Source organism: Tachyglossus aculeatus, chromosome 11 (assembly GCF_015852505.1).
Source record: "Tachyglossus aculeatus isolate mTacAcu1 chromosome 11, mTacAcu1.pri, whole genome shotgun sequence".
NCBI lineage: Eukaryota > Metazoa > Chordata > Mammalia > Monotremata > Tachyglossidae > Tachyglossus > Tachyglossus aculeatus.
In genome coordinates this window covers 33,942,048-33,968,671 of record NC_052076.1, presented here as the reverse complement: position 1 = coordinate 33,968,671, position 26,624 = coordinate 33,942,048, and the positions used below count along the sequence as shown (strand labels likewise).

General features: G+C 55.9%; 1 protein-coding gene and 1 non-coding gene across 2 annotated transcripts; one reads left to right on the top strand and one right to left on the bottom strand.

Annotated features, from left to right (window-relative positions):
* Positions 1-1,111: 1,111 nt before the first annotated feature.
* On the bottom strand, positions 1,112-17,546 carry C2CD2L (C2CD2 like). The gene is given in 15 exon segments (XM_038753696.1): positions 1,112-1,874; positions 1,971-2,167; positions 2,169-2,245; positions 3,476-3,609; positions 3,716-3,817; positions 4,259-4,430; positions 4,538-4,656; positions 4,790-4,854; positions 4,966-5,074; positions 6,597-6,708; positions 6,795-6,911; positions 7,016-7,126; positions 7,224-7,343; positions 7,544-7,639; positions 17,179-17,546. Coding segments are annotated over 15 exon segments (2,049 nt in total). The 5' UTR covers positions 17,488-17,546; the 3' UTR covers positions 1,112-1,665.
* A 5,704-nt stretch (positions 17,547-23,250) lies between these two features.
* TRNAK-UUU lies at positions 23,251-23,323 on the top strand. Its single transcript has one exon. It is a non-coding gene; the product is annotated as a tRNA-Lys (tRNA).
* Positions 23,324-26,624: the final 3,301 nt, after the last annotated feature.

Sequence of the window (26,624 nt, the reverse complement as noted above, 5' to 3'; positions counted from 1 at the left end):
CATTTATTAAGCGCTTACTATGTGCAAAGCACTGTTCTAAGCGCTGGGGAGGTTACAAGGCGATCAGGTTGTCCCACAGGGGGCTCACAGTCTTCATCCCGGGCTCTTAAAGAAGCAGCGTGGCTCAGTGGAAAGAGCCCAGGCTTTGGAGTCAGAGGTCATGGGTTCGAGCCCCGGCTCTGCCACTTGTCAGCTGTGTGACTTTGGGCAAGTCACTTCACTTCTCTGGGCCTCAGTGACCTCGTCTGTAAAATGGGGATGAAGACTGTGAGCCCCCTGTGGGACAACCTGATCACCTTGTAACCTACCCAGCGCTTGTGTACACCTGTATATATACAGGTGTGTATTGTATGCACCTGTATATATACCTGTATATATGTGTGTACGTATTTATTACTCTATTTTACTTGTACATATCTATTCTATTTATTTTATTTTGTTAGTATGTTTGGTTTTGTTCTCTGTCTCCCCCTTTTAGATTGTGAGCCCACTGTTGGGTAGGGACTGTCTCCATATGTCGCCAACTTGGACCTCCCAAGCGCTTAGTCCAGTGCTCTGCACACAGTAAGCGCTCAATAAATACGATTGATTGATTGATTGATTGATTAGAACAGTGCTTTGCCCATAGTAAGCGCTTAATAAATGCCATTATTATTATTATTATATTATCCCCATTTTGCAGATGAGGTAACTGAGGCCCAGAGAAGTGAAGTGACCCGCCCAAAGTCACCCAGCTGACAATTGGCGGAGCTGGGATTTGAACCCGTGACCTCTGACTCCAAAGACCAGGCTCTTTCCACTGAGCCACACTGCTTCCAGAGAAGTGAAGTGACCTACCCCAAGTCACCCAGCTGACAACTGGCGGAGCCGGGATTTGAACCCGTGACCTCTGACTCCAAAGCCCGGGCTCTTTCCACTGCTTCTCTGTACCTCCCCCAGGACTTAGTAGAGTGCTCGGCACATAGCAAGTGCCTAACAAGAAAATCAAACCACCCAAAACCCCCTCCCGCACCACCACGATCTCCCCGCGGCCCCTTCGACGGCTTTCTTGCGCATCTCCCCGCCGTCGCCCTGCCCCGCCGCTTTCCTCGCACACGACCAGCCTCGCGGCTCCGACTCCAGTTGCGATTTATTTCAATAAATTAGAGTCCCAGGCTTCGCTTCCGACGCGTCCGGGGGGGGGCCGATCCTGCTGTCTTGCCCTCCCCGGTTCCTTCCTTCGGCTGCAGCGGCTGCCCGGGGGAAAGGCGTCAAGTACAAAACGGTAATAAAGGGGGCATTCGGGATGCGGAGGCCCAGAGTGAGGTCTGAGGAGAGATGGGTGACCGGCGGGGGAGAAAGGGGGGAGCCTCAGGTGCTTCGGCCTCTCCCCCAACTTCCCTCCGCAGGACACCGGGGGTTTGCTGGGGGATCGAGAGGAGGCCAACGGGGCCTCCCTGTATAAATAGAATAAATAGCGGCGGGGATGGGGAGGCTGCTCACCCCCGGGCCTGGGGACCCGAGGGGAAGGCGGCGGGTGGGTCCCTGTGCCAGGCCTGGAACTGCCCTCCCATGGCATCCATCCCCTCTCCCCGGACGGCAATCCCCTCCCTGAGTTCTCCACGGGACCGGGTCCCGGCGGGCCGAAGAGGGCACGGCCCGCTCCGCCCCGAGGCCGGGGGTCCCTCAGAGCCGGGGGCTCGGGCTGTCGTCGGCCTTGGGCTTCGTCTTGAAGGAGAAGCGCTTGATGAGGCGTCGGGAGAAGCCGCCGGCCTTCTTGCGGCCCCCGGGGCCGGCCGCGTTGGACAGGTCGTCGTGGGATTGGCTCAGCCCCGCCTCCCGGGACCGGTGCCGCCGGCGGAAGATCACCTTCGTGCCGCTGCGCAGGAAACCCACTGCCGGGGGAGGGCCGGGGGGGGGGGGGGTCAGTCGGGCGGCAGCGGGGGGCAGGGACGGAGCGGGGGGGCCCCCGGGTCGCCACCGCCGCCCACCTTTATGATCCTTGAGGCTGCGGGTGTCCAGGGTCCCGGTGGAGCCCGTCTCCGACTCCACGTCCTCTACGGACGGCCGCTCCGAGATATCCGACCGCGTGGTCTCGTCCGCCTCCCGCCCGCCCGGGCTCCCCGCCCCGTCCAGTGCGGGGGACTCGGCCTGGGGGGGGGGCGGGCAGGGGCGGCGGCCTGGGCCCAGCCTCCCCCCGCAGGGGGGCCTCCAGGGATGCGGCGTAGCCCAGGGACAGGGCCAACTCATCCTGCGCCAGGGGCACCTGGGAGAGGAAAGAGAAGCCACCAACGACGTGCCTTCGACGCCGGGGAAGACAAGCGGTCACTGCTCCTCCCTCTCGGCTTCAAGGCCGTCCATCCCCTCGCCCCCTCCTACTTCACCTTTCTTCTCTCCTTGTCCAGCCCAGTCCGCACCCTCCGCTCCTTTGCCGCCGCTCATCTCCTCACCGGGCCTTGTTCTCGCCCGTCCCGCCGTCGACCCCCGGCCCACGTCCTCCCTCCGCACATCCACCAAGCTAGCTCTCTTCCTCCTGCCCTACTGAGAGCTCACCTCCTTTCATTCATTCAATCGTATTTATTGAGCGCTTACTGTGTGCAGAGCACTGTACTAAGCGCTTGGGAAGTACAAGTCGGCAACATAGACGGTCCCTACCCAACAGCGGGCTCACAGTCTGCATTAGGCCGCCTTCTACCCCAAGGCCTTCCCAGACTGAGCCCCCTTTTCCCTCTCCTCCTCCCCATCTCCCCGGCCCTACCTCCTTCCCCTCCCCACAGCACCTGTATATATATTTGTAGACGTGAGCCCGCTGTTGGGTAGGGACCGTCTCTATATCTTGCCAACTTGTACTTCCCAAGAGCTTAGTACAGTGCTCTGCACACGGTAAGCGCTCAATAAATACAACTGAATGAATGAATGAATTTGTACAGATTTATTACTCTATTAATTTTACTTGTACATATTTACTATTCTATTCATTTTGTTAATAACGTGCATTTAGCTTTAATTCTATTTATTCTGACGACCTGACACCTGTCCAACATGTTCTGTCATCTGTCTCCCCCTTCGATCAATCAATCAATCAATCGTATTTATTGAGCGCTTACTATGTGCAGAGCACTGTACTAAGCGCTTCTAGACTGCGAGCCCATTGTCGGGTAGGGACCGTCTCTATATGTTGCTGACTTCATTCATTCAATCGTATTTATTGAGCGCTTACTGTGTGCACAGCACTGGACTAAGCGCTTGGGAAGTCCAAGTTGGCAACATCTAGAGACGGTCCCTACCCAGCAGCGGGCTCACAGGCTAGAAGGGGGAGACAGAGAACAAAACATATTAACTAAAAAAAAATAGAATAAATATGTACTTCCCAAGCGCTCAGTCCAGTGCTCTGCACACAGCAAGCGCTCAATAAATACGACGACGAATGAGTGAATGACTGCCCCGATCTCTGGCAGGACCGGCGCTCCGACGACCACCCGCCACCGCCGGGCACCTTGGAGACGCCGGATATGATGAGGGTGCTGCGCTTGGTGGGCGTCTTCTTCGCCCCCCGCCCGCTGGGCTCCGTCAGCTGGCGGATGGCCGTCTCCGCCACGGGGTCCAGCCCGTTGGAGAGGGGGCTTCCTCCTGCCCGGGGGCAAGGGGCATCGGCACGTGGCGCCCGACCCAGCCCCCTCGCCGCCTCCCACCCCCTCAGGGCTGGCACCCCCCTGCCCGCGCCCGGGCCACTCACGGCTGCTGCTGGGGGAGGCGTTGCCGGGCCCGCCGCTCTCGCTCAGGACCGTCGTGGCCTTCTCCGTCACTTCCACCTTGGACGGAGAGCGGGATGGGGAGTCTGGGAAGGAGCGGAGCGGGGAGGAGGCCGGGTGAGGGGATGGGGGACAGGGAGCCGTTGGTCTCCACCACTTCCTCGGGGCACCGACGTTCCCCCCGCCGGCCCCGGGTGGGAGACCGGAGGGTGAGGGGTCAGCGGTCAGGAGGGGCCCGGGGGATGAACAGGCATCAGAGAGGGCAGGTTTAGGGGGCTCGGCCTCTTTGGGGGCGGGGGAGCAGCAGAGGCAAGAAGGTTGGGACCTTCTAGACTGTGAGCTCACTGTTGCGTAGGGACCGTCTCGATATGCTTCCCAAGCGCTTAGGCCAGTGCTCTGCACACAGTAAGCAGCGCTCAACAAATACGATCGATTGATCGGGAGGCAGAGCGTCAGAGGAGGGAGTCCGGGGGGATCCCCTCCGGGAGCACCCGGGTGGGGCTGGCGCTCCCCGCCACCTGCCTCACCCATCTTGCCGTCGGTCCGGGGCCGGGACTGGACGGTGGTGACCGTGGTGACGATCGTGCCGTCGGGCATGATGGTCCGATCGAGCTCGACCCTCTTGGTGGGGGTGATGCTGGGGCGGGGGGCGGCGAGGGCCGGGGGGCCCGGGGGCCGCGGCCCTTCCTCGTACCTCAGCTGGAAGCGGAGAGGCGGGGCCGGAGGTGGCGGCCGGCATTCCCGGCGCCCCTGCCCGCCCGCCCGCCGTCCTCCCCAGGCCCCGGCTCCCGGGGGAGCGCCCTCACCTCCAACGCCAGCGTGGAAGCCGGGCCTCCCGGGGGCCGACCCGGCCCGGGGGTCAAGGTGCAGAGCTGGCGGCGGGAAGCGGAGCCCACCTGCAGGGTGGCGTGGCCCAGGATGCCAGCTGGGGGAGGGCGGAGCCGCCGCTGCCGTGAGCCCCACGGACGCGGCCCCGTGCCCAGACCCTCGGCCAGCCGGTGGGTGGTCTCTGCCCCACCCCAGGGCGCGCTCTCTCCGCCCCCCAGCTCCCAACTCACCGTCTCCGACGCCGTCGGGGCTCAGGACCTTCAGCGTCAGCGAGCGGCTCCGGGCCCCCAGCTCCCTGCGGGACCGGACGGACACGGGATGGGTGCCGGGGGAAGGCCGGCCCCGGCCGCCAGCGTCCCCTCTTCCGGACCCGGGATGGGACCCGGGGCGGGACGTCGCTCCTTACAGGGCCAGCTCCTCCGGCCACTCCACATCCGGGCCGGCCCGGGCCGGTTTGGTCCGCTTCCGCTGCGGGGGGTCGTCCAGTTCGGCCACGCAGCACAGCTCCCCTCCACCTGCCGGGGGACCAAGGCCCAACGGTCAGTCGGCCGCACTTACTGAGCGCTTACAGCGCGCGGGGCACCGTACTAAGCGCTCGGGAGGGTACGCCGTGACGACGGAACAGGCGCCGCGTTCCCTGCCCGCGGTCAGCGTGGCTCAGTGGCAACAGCCCGGGCTTGGGCGTCAAGGGTCGTGGGTTCGAATCCCGGCTCGGCCGCTTGTCAGCTGGGTGACTTTGGGCAAGCCACCTCACTTCTCTGGGCCTCAGTGCCCTCATCTGTAAAATGGGGATGAAGACTGTGAGCCCCACCATCAATCATCATCATCATCAGTCGTATTTATTGAGCGCTTACTATGTGCAGAGCACTGTACTAAGCGCTTGGGAAGTACAAACAAGCCCCACGTGGGACAACCTATAATAGTAATGGCATTTATTACTATGCCCTTATTACTATATTATTATTATTATATTATTATTATTATTGTTATTATTATGGCATCTTTTAGACTGTGAGCCCACTGTTGGGTAGGGACTGTCTCTATACCTTGCCAACTTGTACTTCCCAAGCGCTTAGTACAGTGCTCTGCACACAGTAAGCGCTCAATAAATACGATTGATGATGATTTATTAAGCGCTTACTACGTGCAGAGCACCTGATCACCTTGGATCCTCCCCGGCGCTTAGAACGGTGCTTTGCACATAGTAAGCGTTTAGCAAAGGCCATTATTATCCCTCTAGACCGTGAGCCCGCTGTTGGGTAGGGACCGTCTCTATACGTTGCCGCCTTGTACTTCCCAAGCGCTTAGTCCAGTGCTCTGCACACAGTAAGCGCTCAATAGATAATAATAATAATAATAATAGCATTTATTAAGCGCTTACTATGTGCAAGGCACTGTTCTAAGCGCTGGGGAGGTTACAAGGTGATCAGGTTGTCCCACAGGGGGCTCCCAGTCTTCATCCCCATTTTCCAGATGAGGGAACTGAGGCCCAGAGGACTGAAGTGACTCGCCCAAAGTCACACAGCTGACAATTGGCGGAGCTGGGATTTGAACCCATGACCTCTGACTCTAAAGCCCGGGCTCTTTCCACTGAGCCACGCTGCTTCTAGGACTGAATAGGACTGAACAGATAAGACTGAATGAATGAAGGGAGAAACAGGGAGAGGCCGGGAGGGTAAAGGTGAAGGGCGACGGGTTCATTGGTGATGATGATGCAGGGATTTATTAAGCGCTTACTATGTGCAAACCACTGTTCTAAGCGCTGGGGAGGTTACAAGGTGATCAGGTTGTCCCACAGGGGGCTCACAGTCTTAACCCCGTTTTCCAGATGAGGGAACTGAGGCTCAGAGAAGTTAAATGACTTGCCCAAGGTCACACAGCGGACGTGTGGCGGAGCCGGGATTCGAACCCATGACCTCGGACTCCAAAGCCCGGGCTCTTTCCACTGAGCCACGCTGCTGGAGGCCAAGATCGGGGGTCCCAGAAGGGGAGAGGCCTTTGGGGCGCGGGGGGCACCCGGCCCGCCCCGGTTCTCACCTCCCATGTCGGCGCCCACGTTGGTGGCCTTCAGCTGTCGGAGCAGCAGCCGGGCAGGGCCCGGGGGGGGCGGGCGGCCGGGGGAGGCCGGGGGCGGCTTCTCACAGGGCACCTGAGGGGAGGCGGGTTAGGCCGTGCCCGGGCGAGGGCCGCGGGGGTCCCCGCCGCCCCCCCCAAGCGCCGCCCCTCGCCGCTCACCGAGCCGCCCGGCACCGGGCAGGCCCGCAGGTTGACCATCATGGCGGGCTGCGTGCTGACCACGGCGTCCTCGATCAGGGCCTCGATGGTGGACGGCTCCACGTGCCCCTCGCTCCTCTGGCCGGACGCCACGGGTTGAGGGAGGGGGACGAAGGCGTCATGTCGGGGGGGAGGGGGACCCCGCATTCCCTCTCCTCCCAGCTCCCCCGCCCCGGGCTCACCTCCCGCGCCTGCAGCCTGGGCACGGCCGTGACGCTCAGCTCGGGCCGGACGGGGAAGGCCCAGGACACCAGCAGCCCCTCGCCAGGGATCTCCTCCAAACTGACCTCTAGCTGGGGAGGGGAGGTGGGCAGTGGTGGGAGGGAAGGGCCGCCCGCCCCCGTGGTGCCCTCACATCACGTCCCGGCCTTCCACCCCCCGAGCCCGCACCTGGGCACCGGTCAGCGCCAGGGTGACGCTGTACGTTTCCATGGAGACGGCGGCCGGGGACTGCTGGGTCACGGACACCGGGAACCGCACCTCCTCGGCGGACAGCTGGCACCGCAGCACCTGGCGCGCGTCCCCGCGGGCGGGGCCGGAGGGCACAGGGTGGACGCCAGTCACCCAATGGGCCCGGGGTGGGTGCTACTCACGCGGGGCAAGGGCAGGGCGGGTGCCACCCGACCCCGTGGGCTCGGGTGGGTCCAGGCGGCCTGCGCCTGGGCCGTCGGGGGGGACGGTGCCACCCGCCCCGGGCCCCGGGCCCTCACCATGCTGGACTCCGACTGGTCCGTGCACGTCACCTGAGTGACCCGGGCATTGGGCGGCAGCCAGGTTGACTCCTCGAAGACGATCTGAACGGAGCTCTGGAGGGAAGGGGACGGGACGGGTGAGCCCGGGGTGGGCTCAGCCCTCTCCGGACCCCTCGGAGGGTGAACCCGGGCACCTGGGGCAACACGGACTCCGAGACCCTGGCAGCTAATTCTCCGGCCGGGGCGGGATTAGCGGAGAGAGAAAGCTCCTTAGGAGAGGACGGGCACCTTAACCATTCATATATGTGTACGTGAGCCCACTGTTGGGTAGGGACCGTCTCTATATGTTGCCAACTTGTGCTTCCCAAGCGCTTAGTCCAGTGCTCTGCACATAGTAAGCGCTCAATAAATACGATTGATGATGATGATATGTTTGTACATATTTATTACTCTATTTATCTTCCTTGTACATACCTATTCTATTTATTTTATTTTGTTAGTATGTTTGGTTTTGTTCTCTGTCTCCCCCTTCTAGACTGTGAGCCCGCTGTTGGGTAGGGACCGTCTCTATATGTTGCCAACTTGTGCTTCCCAAGAGCTTAGTACAGTGCTCTGCACACAGTAAGCGCTCAATAAATACAATTGATGATGATGATATGTTTGTACACATTTATTACTCTATTTATTTATTTATCTTACTTGTACATACCTATTCTATTTATTTTATTTTGTTAGTATGTTTGGTTTTGTTGTCTGTCTCCCCCTTCTAGACTGTGAGCCCGCTGTTGGGTAGGGACTGTCTCTATATGTTGCCAATTTGTACTTCCCAAGCGCTTAGTACAGTGCTCTGCACATAGTAAGCGCTCAATAAATACGATTGATGATGATGATATGTTTGTACATATTTATTACTCTATTTATTTATTTATCTTACTTGTACATATCTATTCATTTTACTTTGTTAGTATGCTTGGTTTTGTTCTCTGTCTCCCCCTTCTAGACTGTGAGCCCGCTGTTGGGTAGGGACCGTCTCTATATGTTGCCAATTTGTACTTCCCAAGCGCTTAGTACAGTGCTCTGCACGTAGTAAGCACTCAATAAATATGATTGATGATGATGATATGTTTGTACATATTTCTTACTCTATTTATTTATCTTCCTTGTACATATCTATTCTATTTATTTTATTTTGTTAGTATGTTTGGTTTTGTTCTCTGTCTCCCCCTTCTAGACTGTGAGCCCGCTGTTGGGTAGGGACCGTCTCTATGTGTTGCCGACTTGTACTTCCCAAGCGCTTAGTCCAGTGCTCTGCACACAGTAAGCGCTCAATAAATACGATTGACTGATTGATTCATTCCTCCGTAGTGGGCAGGGATTGTCTCTCCTTTTTTAAAAAAAATAATGGCATTTATTAAGCGCTTACTATGTGCAAAGCACTGTTGTGAGCGCTGGGGAGGTTACACGGCAATCAGGTTGTCCCACAGGGGGCTCACAGTCTTCATCCCCATTTTACAGGTGAGGGAACTGAGGCACAGAGAAGTGACTTTGCCCAACATCACACAGCGGACAATTGGTGGAGTCGGGATTTGAACCCATGACCTCTGACTCCAAAGCCCGGGCTCTTTCAACTGAGCCACGCTGCTTCTCCTTATTCCTGAACTGTACTTTCCAAGCGGGTAGTACAGTGCTGCGCACGCGGTAAGCGCTCAATAGATACGACCGAATGAATTGAGCGCTTACCGTGTGCACAGCGCTGCACTGAGTGCTAGGGAGAGTACGATATAACAGTAAGCGGACACATTCCCTGCCCACAATGAGCTTAAAGTCCAGAGGGGGAGGTACACGTTGATAGAAAGAAATAAAATTTCGGTTGCGGAAGTGGCTCATTGGAAAGAGCCCGGGCTTTGGAGTCAAAGGTCATGGGTTCGAACCCCGGCTCCGCCAACTGTCAGCTGTGTGACTTTGGGCCAGTCACTTCGCTTCTCTGTGCCTCAGTTACCTCATCTGGAAAATGGGGATTATCAGGGGACAACCTGATCACCCTGTAACCTCCCCAGCGCTTAGGACAGTGCTTTGCGCATAGTAAGCGCTTAATAAATGCCAGTATTATTATTATTATTATTATTATCATGGCTGGGAGAGGGAAAATGAATCCAGGGAGCAAGTCAGAGTGACGCGGAAGGGAGTGGGAGAAGAGGAAAGGAGGACCTAGTCAGGGAAGGCCTCTCGGAGCCTTATTCCCCCTCGTCCCCCTCTCCATCCCCCCATCTTACCTCCTTCCCTTCCCCACAGCACCTGTATATATGTCTATATGTATGTACGTATTTATTACTCTATTTATTTATTTATTTTACTTGTCCATATCTACTCTATTTTATTTTGTTAGTATGTTTGGTTTTGTTCTCCGTCTCCCCCTTTTAGACCGGGAGCCCACTGTTGGGTAGGGACCGTGGCTCAGTGGAAAGAGCCGGGGCTTTGGAGTCAGAGGTCATGGGTTCAAATCCCCACTCCACCAATTGTCAGCCGTGTGACTTTGGGCAAGTCACTTCACTTCTCTGGGCCTCAGTTCCCTCATCCGTAAAATGGGGATGAAGACTGTGAGCCCCCCATGGAACAACCTGATCTCCTTGTAACCTCCCCAGCGCTTAGAACAGTGCTTTGCACATAGTAAGCGCTTAATAAATGCCATTATTATTATTATTATATGTTGCCAACTTGTCCTTCCCAAGAGCTTAGTCCAGTGCTCTGCACACAGTAAGCTCTCAATAAATACGTTTGATTGATTGATTATTCCCTCCGCCCTCCTGGAGATGGGAAGGGAACCAAAACCCCAAACTACAGAGCTCGTTTGCTTGGCAAAGCAGGGGTAGGGCCCGGCCCTTCCACCGACCGGACCGCTCGGGCGTCTTTCCATCTGCATCCCGTCCCCCTCCTCCCACTTTCCCGGGCCGGTCCAAGGTCCGGTTGGAATCAGCGATGGTGGAGCCTGTTCCCAGCTGGGGGTCAAAGGGTAGGCTCCAACGTGGGTAGCGGGGAGGCGGCTCCGCCTGACGGGTGACCTTTGCCCCCCGATACCCTATCTACATCTCTCCGCCGTCCGAATCGGCTGGTCGGGCGCGGGGAAGCTATCCGATATGACCCTCGGGGACGGGGACCGTCCCGCTGACGCCCAGTTGGCAGAGGGTGGAGGGGGTCAGGTGCCGCCCCGTCTGCCCCACCCGCGGGCCAGAGGAGGCCCGAGGATGGCGGCGGGGAACAGCCGACCTCCACGGAACCGCGGCCACAACGGGCGGAGAGGCCGTCACGGCCCCGGTCGGTCCCCGTCGCCTAGTTGCAAGACATTCGCTTCCTGTCCGCTTCCTGGCTGGTGCCCCATGGTGCAATCGAGGAGGGGGGGAGGCGCCTCCCTAGGGCGAGGAAGGGTGGGGGTGCCAGCCCCCTCAATCAATCAATCAATCAATCATATTGATTGAGCGCTTACTGTGTGCAGAGCGCTGGACTAAGCGCTTGGGAAGTACAAACTGGCAACATATAGAGACGGTCCCTGCCCAACAGTGGGCTCACAGTCTAAAAGGGGGAGACAGAGAACAGAACCAAACTAACAAAATAAAATAAATAGAATAGATATGTACAAGTAAAATAGAGTAATAAATATGTACAGACATATATCCATATATACAGGTGCTGCGGGGAAGGGAAGGAGGTAAGATGGGGGGATGGAGAGGGCGCTTACTGTGTGCAGAGCACTGGACTAAGCGCTTGGGAAGTCCAAGTTGGCAACATATAGAGGCGGTCCCTACCCAACAGTGGGCTCTCACAGTCTAAAAGGGGGAGACAGAGAACAAAATCAAACAAACAAAATAAAATAAATAGAATAAATATGTACAAGTAAAATAAATACATAGAGTAATAAATCTGTACAAACATACATACATCTATACAGGTGCTGTGGGGAAGGGAAGGAGGTAAGATGGGGGGGATGGAGAGGGCGCTTACTGTGTGCAGAGCACTGGACTAAGCGCTTGGGAAGTCCAAGTTGGCAACAGATAGAGACGGTTCCTACCCCACAGTGGGCTCACAGTCATTCATTCATTCAATCGTATTTATTGAGCGCTTACTGTGTGCAGAGCACTGGACTAAGCGCTTGGGAAGTCCAAGTTGGCAACATATAGAGACCGTCCCTATCCCACAGTGGGCTCACAATCACTCATTCATTCAATCGTATTTATTGAGCGCTTACTGTGTGCAGAGCACTGGACTAAGCGCTTGGGAAGTCCAAGTTGGCAACATATAGAGACCGTCCCTATCCCACAGTGGGCTCACAGTCTAAAACCTGGAACTCTGGGGCGGGAGGTGGGGGAAACGACCCCCCATCGGGTCTCGGGCCCTTAAGGGAAAATATCCATTCCCAGGCATGGCCTAGTGGACCTGGTGACTTCTACTCCCGGCTCTGCTGCGTGACCTTGGCCGAGTCACTTTCTGGGCCTCGGCTGTAAAACGGGGACGAAGACCGCGAGCCTCGCGGGAAGCAGCGTGGCTCAGGGGAAGGAGCCCGGGCTTTGGCGTCAGAGGTCATGGGGTCAAATCCCGGCTCTGCCACTTGTCAATCAATCAATCGTATTTATTGAGCGCTTACTGTGTGCAGAGCACTGGACTAGGCGCTTGGGAAGTACAAGTTGGCAACATCTAGAGACAGTCCCTACCCAACAGTGGGCTCACAGTCAGCTGGGTGACTTTGGGCAAGTCACTTCACTTCTCTGGGCCTCAGTTCCCTCAACTGTAAAATGGGGATGAAGACTGTGAGCCCCCCGTGGGACGACCTGATCACCTTGTAACCGCCCCAGCGCTTAGAACGGTGCTTTGCACATAGTAAGCGCTTCATAAATGCCATTATTATTATTATTATAAATGCTATCATTATTATTATTATGTGGGACAACCCGATTACCTTGAAATAATAATAATCATAATTGCGGTATCTGTTAAGCGCTTACCACGCGCCAAGCACTGGGGTGGATAGGAGCAAATCGGGTTGGACACCGTCCCTGTCTCGCAGGGGACTCACAGTCTTCATCCCCATTTTACAGGTGAGGGAACTGAGGCACAGAGAAGTGATTTGCCCAAAGCCACAGAGCGGACCAGTGGAGGAGCCGGGATTAGAGCTCATGCCCCTCTGAATCCCAGGCTCGGGCTCTATCAATCAATCAATCAATCGTATTTATTGAGCGCTTACTGTGTGCAGAGCACTGTACTAAGCGCTTGGGAAGTACTAGTTGGCAACATATAGAGATGGTCCCTACCCAACAGTGGGCTCACAGTCTAGAAGACTGCGAAATTACCTTAGCGGACTCTATCCGCTAAACCATGTCGTAACCCTAAGGTAGATCCTTGTATCTCCCCCAGCTCTTAGAACAGCACTTGGCGCATAGTAAGCGCTTAACAAATGTCATGATTATTATGAGAAGCAGTGAGGCTCAGTGGAAAGAGCCCGGGCTTTGGAGTCAGAGGTCATGGGTTCAAATCCCAGCTCCGCCAACTGTCAGCTGTGTGACTTTGGGGAAGTCACTTCACTTCTCTGGGCCTCAGTGACCTCAGCTGTAAAAAATGGGGATTAAGACCGTGAGCCCCACGTGGGACAACCTGATCACCTCGTAACCTCCCCAGCGCTTAGAACAGTGCTTTGCACATAGTAAGTGCTTAACAAATACCATCATTATTATTATTAGTATTCTCTGGGCCTCACTTCCCTCATCTGTAAAATGGGGATTAAGACTGTGAGCCCCCCTGTGGAACAACCTGATTCCCCTTACATACCCTGGCGCTCAGAAGAGTGCTTGGCACATAGCAAGTGCTTAAGAGATGCCATCGTTATTATGATGATGATGATGGTTATCTAGGGGGTGGGTCCCTGCCTGGCAGCTCCCCCGGAGCCCGCTCGATGGATGCCTGCCTGCCTGGCTGCCTTCCCCCACTGGGCAGCACGGATTAGCGTTGCTAAGCGAAGGGTGACCTGGGCCGCGTCTACAGAGGACTGAGGCAGGGGTCCAGGACCCGGAGCCCGCATGCTGCCCCCCGCCCCTGCTCCCCAACCCCCGTCCCCCCCAGCCACCTTGCCCTCTGCCCCCCAGCCCCCAGACACCCTGGCCCCTCCCAGCCCCCAGACACCCCTGCCCCCCTCAACCCCCAGACACCCTGGCCCAACCCCCAGAAACCCTGGCCCCCAGCCCCTGGCCCCCCCAACCCTCAGACACCCTGGTCCCCCAGCCCCCAAACACCCTGGTCCCCCCCACCCCCAGACACCCTGTCCCCCCAATCCCCAGACACCCTGTCCCCCCCAACCCCAGACACCCTGTCCCCCCAACCCCCAGACACCCTGTCCCCCCATCCCCAGGCACCCTGCCACCCCCAACCCCCAGACACCCTGTCCCCCCCAACCCCAGACACCCTGTCCCCCCCAACCCCCAGACACCCTGTCCCCCAGCCCCCAGACACCCTGGCCCCCCAACCCCAAGACTCCCTGGCCCCCCAACCCCAAGACACCTTGGACCCCCAACCCCCAGACACCCTGTCCCCCAGCCCCCAGACACCCTGGCCCCCCAACCCCAAGACTCCCTGGCCCCCCAACCCCAAGACACCTTGGACCCCCAACCACCAGACACCCTGTCCCCCAGCCCCCAGACACCCTGTCCCCCAGCCCCCAGACACCCTGGCCCCCCAAACCCCAGACACCCTGGCCCCCCAACCCCAAGACTCCCTGGCCCCCCAACCCCAAGACTCCCTGGCCCCCCAACCCCAAGACACCTTGGACCCCCAACCACCAGACACCCTGTCCCCCAGCCCTCAGACACCCTGGCACCCAGCCCCCAGACACCCTTGGCCCCCCAACCCCAGACACCCTTGGCCCCCCAGCCCTCAGACGCCCTGTCCCCCAGCCCCCAGACGCCCTTGGCCCCCCAGGCCCCTGGCCCGTGGCAAAGGGCCCGGGCTTTGGAGTCAGAGGTCATGGGTTCAAACTCCGGCTCCGCCACGTGTCAGCTGTGTGACTTTGGGCAAGTCACTTCACTGGACCCAAGTCCCCTCATCTGTCAAATGGGGATGAAGACTTGTGAGCCCCCGCCGTGGGACAACCTGATCACCTTGTGACCTCCCCAGCGCTTAGAACTGTGCTTGGAACGGAGTAAGCGCTTAATAAATGCCATCATCATCACCATCATTCCCCTGACACCTCGCCCCCCAGGCCCCTGGCCCGTGGCAAAGAGCCTGGGCTTTGGAGTCAGAGGTCATGGGTTCTAATCCTGGCTCCGCCACTTGTCAGCTGGGTGACTTTGGGCAAGTCACTTCCCTGTTCCTCAGTTCCCTCCTCTGTCAAATGGGGATAAAGACTGTGAGACCCCCGGCGTGGTTCAACCTGATCACCGTGTGACCTCCCCAGCGCTTAGAACAGTGCTTGGAACGGAGTAAGCGCTTAATAAATGCCATCACCATCGTCACCATCATCCCCCTGACACCTCGCCCCCCAGGCCCCTGGCCCGTGGCAAAGAGCCCGGGCTTTGGAGTCAGAGGTCATGGGTTCAAATTCCGCTCCACCACTTGTCAGCTGTGTGACTCTGGGCAAGTCACTTCCCTGTTCCTCAGTTCCCTCCTCTGTCAGATGGAGATAAGGACTGTGAGTCCCCTGCCGCGGTTCAACCTGATCACCGTGTGATCTCCCCAGCGCTTAGAACAGTGCTTGGCACGGAGTCAGCGCTTAATAAATGCCATCATCATCATCATCATCCCCTTGACACCTCGCCCCCCCAGGCCCCTGGCCCGTGGCAAAGAGCCCAGGCTTTGGAGTCGGAGGTCATGGGTTCAAATCCCGGCTCCGCCACTTGTCAGCTGTGTGACTTTGGGCAAGTCACTTCTCTGTTCCTCAGTTCCCTCCTCTGTCAAATGGGGATAAAGACTGCGAGCCCCCTGCCGTGGTTCAACCTGATCACCTCGTGACCTCCCCAGCGTTTAGAACAGTGCTTGGCATGCAGTAAGCGCTTAATAAATGCCATCATCATCATCATCATCATCCCCCTGACACCTCGCCCCCCCAGGTCCCCGGCCCGTGGCAAGGAGCCCGGACTTTGGAGTCAGAGGTCATGGGTTCTAATCCCGGCTCCGCCACTTGTCAGCTGTGTGACTTTGGGCAAGTCACTTCTCTGTTCCTCAGTTCCTTCCTCTGTCAAATGGGGATAAAGACTGCGAGCCCCCTGCCGTGGTTCAACCTGATCACCTCGTGACCTCCCCAGCGTTTAGAACAGTGCTTGGCATGCAGTAAGCGCTTAATAAATGCCATCATCATCATCATCATCATCATCCCCCTGACACCTCGCCCCCCCAGGTCCCCGGCCCGTGGCAAGGAGCCCGGACTTTGGAGTCAGAGGTCATGGGTTCTAACCCTGACTCCGCCACTTGTCAGCTGGGTGACTTTGGGCAAATCACTTCACTTCTCCGGGCCTCAGTTTCCTCATCTGTCAAATGGGGATAAGGACGGTGAGCCCCTGGCGTGGTTCAACCCGATCACCTCGTGACCTCCCCAGCGCTTAGAACAGTGCTTGGCACGGAGTCAGTGCTTAATAAATGCCATCATCATCATCATCCCCCTGACACCTCGCCCATCAGGCCCCTGGCCCGTGGAAACAGCCCGGGCTTTGGAGTCGGAGGTCATGGGTTCTAATCCCGGCTCCGCCACTTGTCAGCTGTGTGACTTTGGGCAAGTCACTTCACTTCTCTGGGCCTCAGTTCCCTCCTCTGTCAAATGGGGATGAAGACTGTGAGCCCCCACCGGGGGACAACCTGATCACCTTGTGACCTCCCCAGAGCTTAGAACAGTGCTTGGCATGGAGTAAGCGCTTAATAATAATAATAATGTTGGTATTTGTTAAGCGCTTACTATGTGCAAAGCACTGTTCTAAGCGCTTAATAAATGCCATCATCATCATCATCATCATCATCATCATCCCCCTGACACCTCGCCCCCCCAGGTCCCCGGCCCGGGGCAAAGAGCCCGGACTTTGGAGTCGGAGGTCATGGGTTCTAATCCCGACTCCGCCACTTGTCAGCTGTGTGACTTTGGGCAAGTCACTTCCCAGTTCCTCAGTTCCCTCATCGGTCAAATGGGGATAAAGACTGTGAGCCCCTGGCGTGGTTCAACCCGATCACCTCGTGACCTCCCCAGCGTTTAGAACAGTGCTTGGCACGGAGTCAGCGCTTAATAAATGCCATCATCATCATCATCCCCCTGACACCTCGCCCCGCAGGCCCCTGGCCCGTGGAAAGAGCCCGGACTTTGGAGTCGGAGGTCATGGGTTCTAATCCCGGCTCCGCCACCTGTCAGCTGGGTGACTTTGGGCAAGTCACTGCCCTCTCTCGACCCCCCCCCCTTCTAGACTGTGAGCCCCCTGTTTCTATATGTTGCCAAGCGCTTAGTCCAGTGCTCTGCACCCAGCAGGCGCTCAATCAATACGACTGATGGATTGATTCCCCGTTCCTCAGTTCCCTCACCTGTCGAATGGGGATGAAGACTCGCGAGCCCCCCCACCCCCCCGATGACGGCGTGCCCTCCCCGGCGCTTAGCACGTAGTAAGCGCTCCCCAAACGTCCGTCCGACGGCGCGCACTCACCCGGTCCCTGCAGGCCTGCTCGTTGAGGGCCCGCACCCAGGCGTGCTGCCACTGGGCCCGGAAGGAGCGGAAGGCGGCCAGGGAGGCGGCCGGGCCCCAGACGCCCCCCGACGGGCCCCCCCCCGGCGGCGGGACCCCCTCCGACGGGACCCCCCCCGACGGGCCCCGCCGCCGCCGCCGGCTCCTCCGGCCCAGGGCCCGGCCGTACTGCAGGAGCCAGGCGGACACGGTCAGCAGCGAGGCGGCGAACAGGCCGAGCAGCGCCGCCCACAGCAGGGCCTCCCGCCCCACCCAGGCCCGCTCCTCCATCCCGCAGACCGACCGACCGCGGAAAACCCGACGGGACGGACGAGACGGGCGGGGGGCATCTGCGCGGCCCCGGCGCGCGGGCACGAAGGGCAGCCGGGAGCGCGCCGCCTGCGTGCGCACCCCGCTCCGCTCCCCTCCCCTCCCACCGACGGGACCCGCCCCCCGACGGCACGGCGCGGCGCGACCCCCGTCGGACCACGCCCCCTACAGGCCGCGCCGTCACCGACTGGCCACGCCCCTTTCCCCGACGGCCGGTCACGCCCCTCTGACGTCATCCCGCCGTCCAGCCCCGCCCCCTGCGCCTCCGGCCCCCCGTCTGACCACGCCCCCTATAGGCGAAGCCGTCACCGACTGGCCCCGCCCCTCCCCCGCCGGCCGGCCCCGCCCCCGACGTCCGGTCACGCTCCTCAAACGTCATCGCGCCGTCCAGCCCCGCCCCCTACCCCTACGCCTCCGCCCCCCCGTCTGACCACGCCCCCCAAAGGCCGCGCCGTCATCGACTGGCCACGCCCCATCCCCCGCCAGCCTGCCGGCCGGTCACGCCCCCAGACGGCCGGTCACGCCCCTCTGACGTCACCCCGCCGTCCGGCCCCGCCCCCCGACGGCCGGCCACGACCCTCAAACGTCATCCCGTCGTCAAGCCCCTCCCCCTTCACGCCTGACCACGCCCCCCACAGGCCGCACCGCCCGCGCACCGCCCGACCACGCCCCCGACGTCCAGCCCCGCCCCCTCCACTCCAGCCCCTCCGCCTGACCACACCCCCTACAGGGCGTGCCGTCATCGACTGGCCACGCCCCCTTCCCCGCCAGCCTGCCGTCCGGCCCCGCCCCTCAAACGTCACCCCGCCGTCCAGCCCCGCCCCCTCCACTCCAGCCCCTCCGTCGGACCACGCCCCCTACAGGCCGCGCCGTCCCCGGCTGGCCACGCCCCTTTCCCCGCCGTCCGTCCGTCCGGCCACGCCCCCCCGACGGCCGGCCACGCCACTCTGACGTCATCCCGCCGTCCAGCCCCGCCCCCTACAGCTCCGGCCCCCGTCTGACCACGCCCCCCACAGGCCAAGCCGCGACCGGCTGGCCACGCCCCCTCTACCTCCGGCCTACCGTCCGGCCCCGCCCCCAGACGTCCGGCCCCGCCCTTTAGACGTCATCCCGCCGTCCAGCCCCGCTCCCTCCCCCCCCAGCCCCCGTCTGACCACGCCCCCTACAGGCCAAGCCGTCAGCGACTGGCCACGCCCCTTTCCCCGCCCCCCGACGGCCGGCCCCCGCCCCTCAAACGTCACCCCGCCGTCCAGCCCCGCCCCCCACGCCTCCGGCCCCCCGTCTGACCACGCCCCCTACAGGCCGCGCCGTCGGCGACTGGCCACGCCCCTCCCCCCACCAGCCTGTCGTCCGGCCCCGCCCCCCGACGTCCGGCCCCGCCCCTCAAACGTCATCCCGCCCCCTCCCTCCCCCACGAGCCCCCATCTGACCACGCCCCCTACAGGCCGCGCCGCCAACCCACCGTCATTCATTCATTCATTCATTCATTCATTCATTCATCATTCATTCAATCATCATCATCATCATCATCAATCGTATTTATTGAGCGCTTACTGTGTGCAGAGCACTGGACTAAGCGTTTGGGAAGTACAAATTGGCAACATAGAGAGACAGTCCCTACCCAACAGTGGGCTTACAGTCTAAAAGGGGGAGACAGAGAACAAAACCAAACATACTAACAAAATAGAATAAATAGAATAGCTATGTACAAATAAAATAAATAAATAAATAGAGTAATAAATATGTACAAACATATATACATATATATCATCATCGTCATCATCATCAATCGTATTTATTGAGCGCTTACTTTGTGCAGAGCACTGTACTAAGCGCTTGGGAAGTACAAATTGGCAACATATAGAGACAGTCCCTACCCAACAGTGGGCTTACAGTCTAAAAGGGGGAGACAGAGAACAAAACCAAACATACTAACAAAATAGAATAAATAGAATAGATATGTACAAATAAAATAAATAAATAAATAAACAGAGTAATAAATATGTACAAACATATATACATATATATAGGTGCTGTGGGGAAGGGAGGGAGGTAAGGTGCGGGGGATGGAGAGGGGGACGAGGGGGAGAGGAAGGGGCTCAGCTGTTAATGAAGTAGGAGGCCAGATCGTTGGGGGTGAGGGAAGGAGGAGGGGGAGGAACCGGGGGCCTGAGAAGGGAGTTGAGTGTACGGAAGAGCTGGCGGGGGTGATGGGCATGGGTGTCAATAAGGGAGGAGAAATAGTTTTGTCTGGCAGAAGAGAGGGCTGAGTTAAGGCAGGAAAGGATAAACTTGAAGTGAACGAGGTTGGCATGGTGTTTAGACTTTCGCCAGCAGCGTTCGGCAGCTCGAGCATAAAAGCGAAGGAGACGGACAGTGGCAGTGATCCAGGGCTGTGGGTTAGTGGTGCGAGAGCGGCGAAGGGAAAGGGGAGCGAGCGAGTCTAGCTGAGTAGAAAGGGTAGAGTTGAGAGCAGTAATCTGATCATCAAGACTGGGTAGAGAGGAGAGGGCGGCGAGGTGGGGTGTGAGGCGCTCCGAAAGATGGGTGGGGTCCAGAGAGCGGAGATCTCTGTGAGGGAGTAATACGGATTTACGGGGAAAGGAGTGTGAGTGAGGAGGCAGGTGAGAAGATTATGATCAGAGAGAGGGATTTCAGAGCTGGTGAGGGTGGACACAGTGCAGCGGTAGGAGATGATCAGGTCGAGGGTATGACCAAGTTGGTGAGTGGGTGAGGTGGGGTGGAGGAAGAGGTTGGCAGCGTCAAGGAGAGATAGAAGGCGGGCGGCAGAGGAGTCGTTAGGGATATCCATGTGGATATTGAAGTCTCCGAGGATCAGAGTGGGCATGGAGAAGGAGAGAAGGAAGGTGAGGAAGGGGTCAAAGTCGTTAAAGAAGTTGGAAGTGGGGCCGGGAGGGCGGTAGATGACCGCTACAAGAATCTGGAGGGGGTGGTAGAGGCGAATGATGTGGGCTTCAAAGAAAGGGAAGGAAAGGGAAGGGGGAGGAGGGATAGTGCGAAAGCATGTATTTTATTAAATAAGTATTTATTGAGCGCTTATTGTGTGCAGAGCACTGGACTAAGCGCTTGGGAAGTCCAAGGTGGCAACACGTTGGCAAGAGAGCTAGCTCTCTTCCTCCCTTCAAGGCCCTACTGAGAGCTCACCTCCTCCAGGAGGCCTTCCCAGACTGAGCCCCCTCCTTCCTCTCCCCCTCGTTCCCCTCTCCATCCCCCCGCCTTACCTCCTTCCCCTCCCCACAGCACCTGGATATCTGTATATATGTTTGTACAGATTTATTACTCTATTTATTCAATTGTACATATGTATTCTAGTTATTTTATTTTGTTAAAATGTTTTGTTTTGTTGTCTGTCTCCCCCTCCTAGACTGTGAGCCCACTGTTGGGTAGGGCTCTGTATGTTGCCAACATGGACTTCCCAAGCGCTTAGTCCAGTGCTCTACACACAGTAAGCGCTCAATAAATGCGATTAATGAATGAATCCCGCCGTCCAGCCCCGCCCCCTCCCTCCACTCCCAGCCCCCGGTCTGACTACGCCCCCTACAGGCCGCGCCCCCATCGGCAGGCCACGCCCCTCCGCCTCCAACCCACAGTCATTCACTCATTCATTCATTCATTCATTCAATCGTATTTATTGAGCGCTTACTGTGTGCAGAGCACTGGACTAAGCGCTTGGGAAGGACAAATTGGCAACATCTAGAGACGGTCCCTACCCAACAGCGGGCTCACAGTCTAGAAGGGGGAGACAGAGAACAAAACCAAACATACTAACAAAATAAAATAAACAGAATAAATATGTACAAATAAAATAAAGTGTAATAAAGACGTACAAACATATATACATATATACAGGTGCTGTGGGGAGGGGAAGGAGGTAAGTTGGGGGGGGTTGGGGAGGGGGTCTTGCAAGTAGTGGTCTCAACAAATACAGGTATTTGTATTTGTTCAATACATTTGTTCAATACATTCATACAAATTCATTCAATCGTATTTATTGCGAGCTTACTGTGTGCAGAGCACTGGACTAAGCGCTTGGGAAGTCCAAGTTGGCAACATACAGAGACGGTGCCTACACAACAGCGGGCTCACAGTCGAGAAGCAGCGTGGCTCCGTGGAAAGAGCCCGGGCTTTGGAGTCAGAGGTCATGGGTTCAAATCCTGCCTCCGCCAATTGTCCGCTGTGTGACTTTGGGCAAGTCACTTAACTTCTCTGGGCCTCAGTTCCCTCATCTGTAAAATGGGGATGAAGACTGTGAGCCCCCCGTGGGACAACCTCATCACCTTGTAACCTCCCCAGCGCTTAGAACAGTGCTTTGCACATAGTAAGTGCTTAATAAATGCCATCATTATTATTATTATTATTCATTCATTGATTCATTCAATCGTATTTATTGAGCGCTTACCGTGTGCAGAACGCTGGACTAAGCGCTTGGGAAGTCCAAGTTGGCAACCTATAGAGACGGTCCCTACCCAACAGCGGGCTCACAGTCTAGAAGGGGGAGACAGACAAGAAAACAAAACAAAACATATAAACCAAATAAAATAAATAGAATAGTAAATATGTACAAATAAAATAGAGTAATAAATCCGTACAAACATATATACATATATATACAGGTGGTGTGGGGAGGGGCGGAGGGGGAGAGGAAGGAGGGGGCTCAGTCTGGGAAGGCTTCCTGAATTCATTCATTTGTTCATTCATTCAATCGTATTTATTGAGCGCTTACGGTGTGCAGAGCACTGGACTAAGCGCTTGGGAAGTCCAAGTTGGCAACATATAGAGACGGTCCCTACCCAACAGCGGGCTCACAGTCATTCATTCATTCATTCAATCGTATTTATTGAGCGCTTACTGTGTGCAGAGCGCTGGACTAAGCGCTTGGGAAGTACAAGTTGGCAACATCTAGAGCCAGTCCCTACCCAACAGCGGGCTCACAGTCGAGAAGGGGGAGACAGACAACAAAACAAAACATACAAACCAAATAAAATAAACAGAATAAATATGTACAAGTAAGATAAATAAATAAATAGAGCAATAAATATGTACAAACATATATTCATTCATTCATTCAATCGTATTTATTGAGCGCTTACTGTGTGCAGAGCTCTGGACTAAGCGCTTGGGAAGTCCAAGTTGGCAACATCTAGAGACGGTCCCTACCCAACAGCGGGCTCACAGTCTAGAAGGCGGAGACAGACAACAAAACAAAACATATTAACAAAATAAAATAAATAGAATAAATATGTACAAGTAAAATAAATAAATATGTTCAAACATATATTCATTCATTCATTCAATCGTATTTATTGAGCGCTTACTGTGTGCAGAGCACTGGACTAAGCGCTTGGGAAGTCCGAGTTGGCATCATCTAGAAACGGTCCCTACCCAACGGCGGGCTCACAGTCGAGAAGGGGGAGACAGGCAACAAAGCAAAACATATTAACAAAACAAAATAAATAAAATAAATATGTACAAATAAAATAAATAGAGTAATAAATACATACAAACATATATACAGGTGCTGTGGGGAGGGGAAGGAGGTAAGGAGGGGGGACAAGGGGGAGAGGAAGGAGGGGGCTCAGGCTGGGAAGGCCTCCTGGAGGAGGTGAGCTCTCAGTAGGGCCTTGAAGGGAGGAAGAGAGCGAGCTCTCTTGCCAACTTGTACTTCCCAAGCACTTAGTCCAGTGCTCTGCATCCTGTAGGTACTCCCGGATAGCTCAGTTGGTAGAACATTAGACTTTTAATCTGAGGGACCAGGGTTCAAGTCCCTGTTTAGGTGTGATGTGTTTTGCTATTTCTAGACTGTGAGCCCGCTGTTGGGTAGGGACCGTCTCTAGATGTTGCCCACTTGGACTTCCCAAGCGCTTAGTACAGTGCTCTGCACACAGTAAGCGCTCAATAAATATGATTGGATGAATGAATGAATGAATCTGGCCCCGCCCCCTCCTCCCAGCCGCGCGCGCCTTAAAGGGGCCGCGCCCGGTCCCGGCTCACGGAGGCGGGGGCGCCCTCTAGTGCACGGAGAGCGCCAACGGCCTCAGAGGGGCCCGGCCAACGCCGCCGCCGGACCTTTCCTTATATGGCCCTTTTCATTCATTCATTCACTCATCCATTCATTCATCCATCCATCCATCCATCTATAATAATAATAATGACATTTATTAAGCGCCTACTATGTGCAAAGCACTGTACTAAGCGCCGGGGAGGTTACAAGGTGATCATCATCAATCGTATTTATTGAGCGCTTACTGTGTGCAGAGCACTGGACTAAGCGCTTGGGAAGTACCAGTTGGCAGCATAGAGAGACAGTCCCTACCCAGCAGTGGGCTCACGGTCTAAAAGGGGGAGACAGAGAACAAAACCAAACATACTAACAAAATAAATAGAATAGATATGGACAAGTAAAATAAATAAATAAATAAATAGAGTAACAAATATGTACAAGCATATATACAGGTGCTTGATCACCTTGTCCCTTAGGGGGGCTCACAGTCTTCATCCCCATTTTCCAGATGAGGGAGGCCCAGAGAAGTGAAGTGACTTGCCCAAAGTCACACAGCTGACAGTTGGCGGAGCCGGGATTTGAACCCATGACCTCTGACTCCAAAGCCCGAGCTCTTTCCACTGCACCACGCTGCTTCTTCATCCATCCATCCATCCATCCATCCATCCATCCACCCATAATAATAATAATAATAATAACGATGGCATTTATTAAGCGCCTACTATGTGCAAAGCACTGTACTAAGCGCTGGGGCGGTTACAAGGTGATCAGCTTGTCCCTTAGGGGGGCTCACAGTCTTCATCCCCATTTTACAGATGAGGGAGGCCCAGAGAAGTGAAGTGACTTGCCCAAAGTCACACAGCTGACAGTTGGCGGAGCCGGGATTTGAACCCATGACCTCTGACTCCAAAGCCCGAGCTCTTTCCACTGCACCACGCTGCTTCTTCATCCATCCATCCATCCATCCATCCATCCACCCATAATAATAATAATAATAACGATGGCATTTATTTAAGCGCTTACTATGTGCAAAGCACTGTACTAAGCACTGGGGAGGTTACCAGGTGATCAACTTGTCCCTTAGGGGGGCTCACAGTCTTCATCCCCATTTTCCAGATGAGGGAGGCCCAGAGAAGTGAAGTGACTTGCCCAAAGTCACACAGCTGACAGTTGGTGGAGCCGGGATTTGAACCCATGACCTCTAACTCCAAAGCCCGAGCTCTTTCCACTGCTCCAGGAGGCCTTCCCAGACTGAGCCCCCTCCTTCCTCTCCCCCTCGTCCCCCTCTCCATCTCCCCCGTCTCACCTCCTTCCCTTCCCCACAGCACCTGTATATATGTATATATGTTTGTACAGATTGATTACTAAGCGCTCAGTACAGTGCTCTGCACATAGTAAGCGCTCAATAAATACGATTGATGATGATGATGATGATTACTCTATTTATTTATTTATTTATTTTGCTGGTACATATCTATTCTATTTTATTTTGTTAATATGTTTGGTTTCGTTCTCTGTCTCCCGCTGTTGAGCAAAGCCTTCCCAAGCGCTTAGTACAGTGCTCTGCACACAGTAAGCGCTCAATAAATACGAATGAATGAATGAATGCTTTGCGCATAGTAAGCGCTTAACAAATGCCATCATTATTATTATTATCTGCCCCATAATAATTGTGCTTTTTGTTAGGTAATTACTATGTGCAAGGCATTATTGAGCGCCTACTGTGTGCAGAGCACTGTACGAAGCGCTTGGGAAGTCCAAGTGGGCAACATCTAGAGACGGTCCCTACCCAACAGCGGGCTCACAGTCGATAAGGGGGAGACAGACAACAAAACAAAGCATATTTAACAAAATAAAATAAATAGAATAGTAAATATGTACAAGTCCCAGGCCGGGACTCCTTCCACCAGGCCACGTGGCTTCTCTCTGGAGGCCTCACCCTTCCCCTTACGCCACAGACCCCGTTTCGGAACAGTGCTTTGCACATAGTAAGCGCTTAATAAATGCTATTATTATTATTATTATTATTATTATTGTTATTATTCTGCCCACAGGCCAGGTGCGACGTCACAGGAGAAAAGGGAGCATATACAGCTCTGCGGGCCATCATTCTTTTAGATCACCTGGATGTCCCTGGTGACATTGTAAGGGGTCACCATTCAACTCGACCCTTCCCTGCCACCTTCCAGAATAATAATAACTTATTTTGTGCCAACCGCTTTCCCAAGCACCGGGGCATAGAGAAGCAGCGTGGCTCGGCGGAAAAGAGCCCGGGCTTTGGAGTCAAAGGTCATGGGAGTCACAGGTCATGGGTTCAAATCCCAGCTCCGCCAACTGTCGGCTGTATTCCTTCATTCAATCGTATTTATTGAGCGCTTACTGTGTGCGGAGCACTGGACTAAGCGCTTGGGAAGTCCAAGTTGGCAACATCTAGAGACGGTCCCTATCCAACAGTGGGTTCATCATCATCATCATCAATTGTATTTATTGAGCGCTTACTATGTGCAGAGCACCGTACTAAGCGCTTGGGAAGTACAGATTGGCAACACAGTCATTCACATTCACAGTCTAGAAGGGGGACAGACAACAAAACATGTGGACAGGTGTCGAATCATCAGAATAAATAGAAATAAAGCTAGACGCACATCATTAACAAAATAAATAGACTAGTAAATATGTACAAGTAAAATGACTTTGGGCAAGTCACTTCACTTCTCTGGGCCTCAGTTACCTCATCTGTAAAATAGGGATGAAAACTGTGAGCCCCCCGTGGGACAACCTGATCACCTTGTAACCTCCCCAGCGCTTAGAACGGTGCTTGGCACATAGTAAGCGCTTAACAAATACCATTATTATTATTATTATTATTATTATTATTATTATTATTATCCCAATTTCCTCTCAGCCTTTCCACAGAGTTGGCCCGGTTCAAAGGTGTCGTCCTCAGAGCAGCTCCAGCCCAGACAGGGGAAGGGGCTGCCAACCTTGAGGGTGCAGTTGAAGGATGCCGGGAGGCTGGAGGAGGGCACCACATGTCTGCGTGACCTTGGATAAGTCACTTCACTTCTCCGTGCCT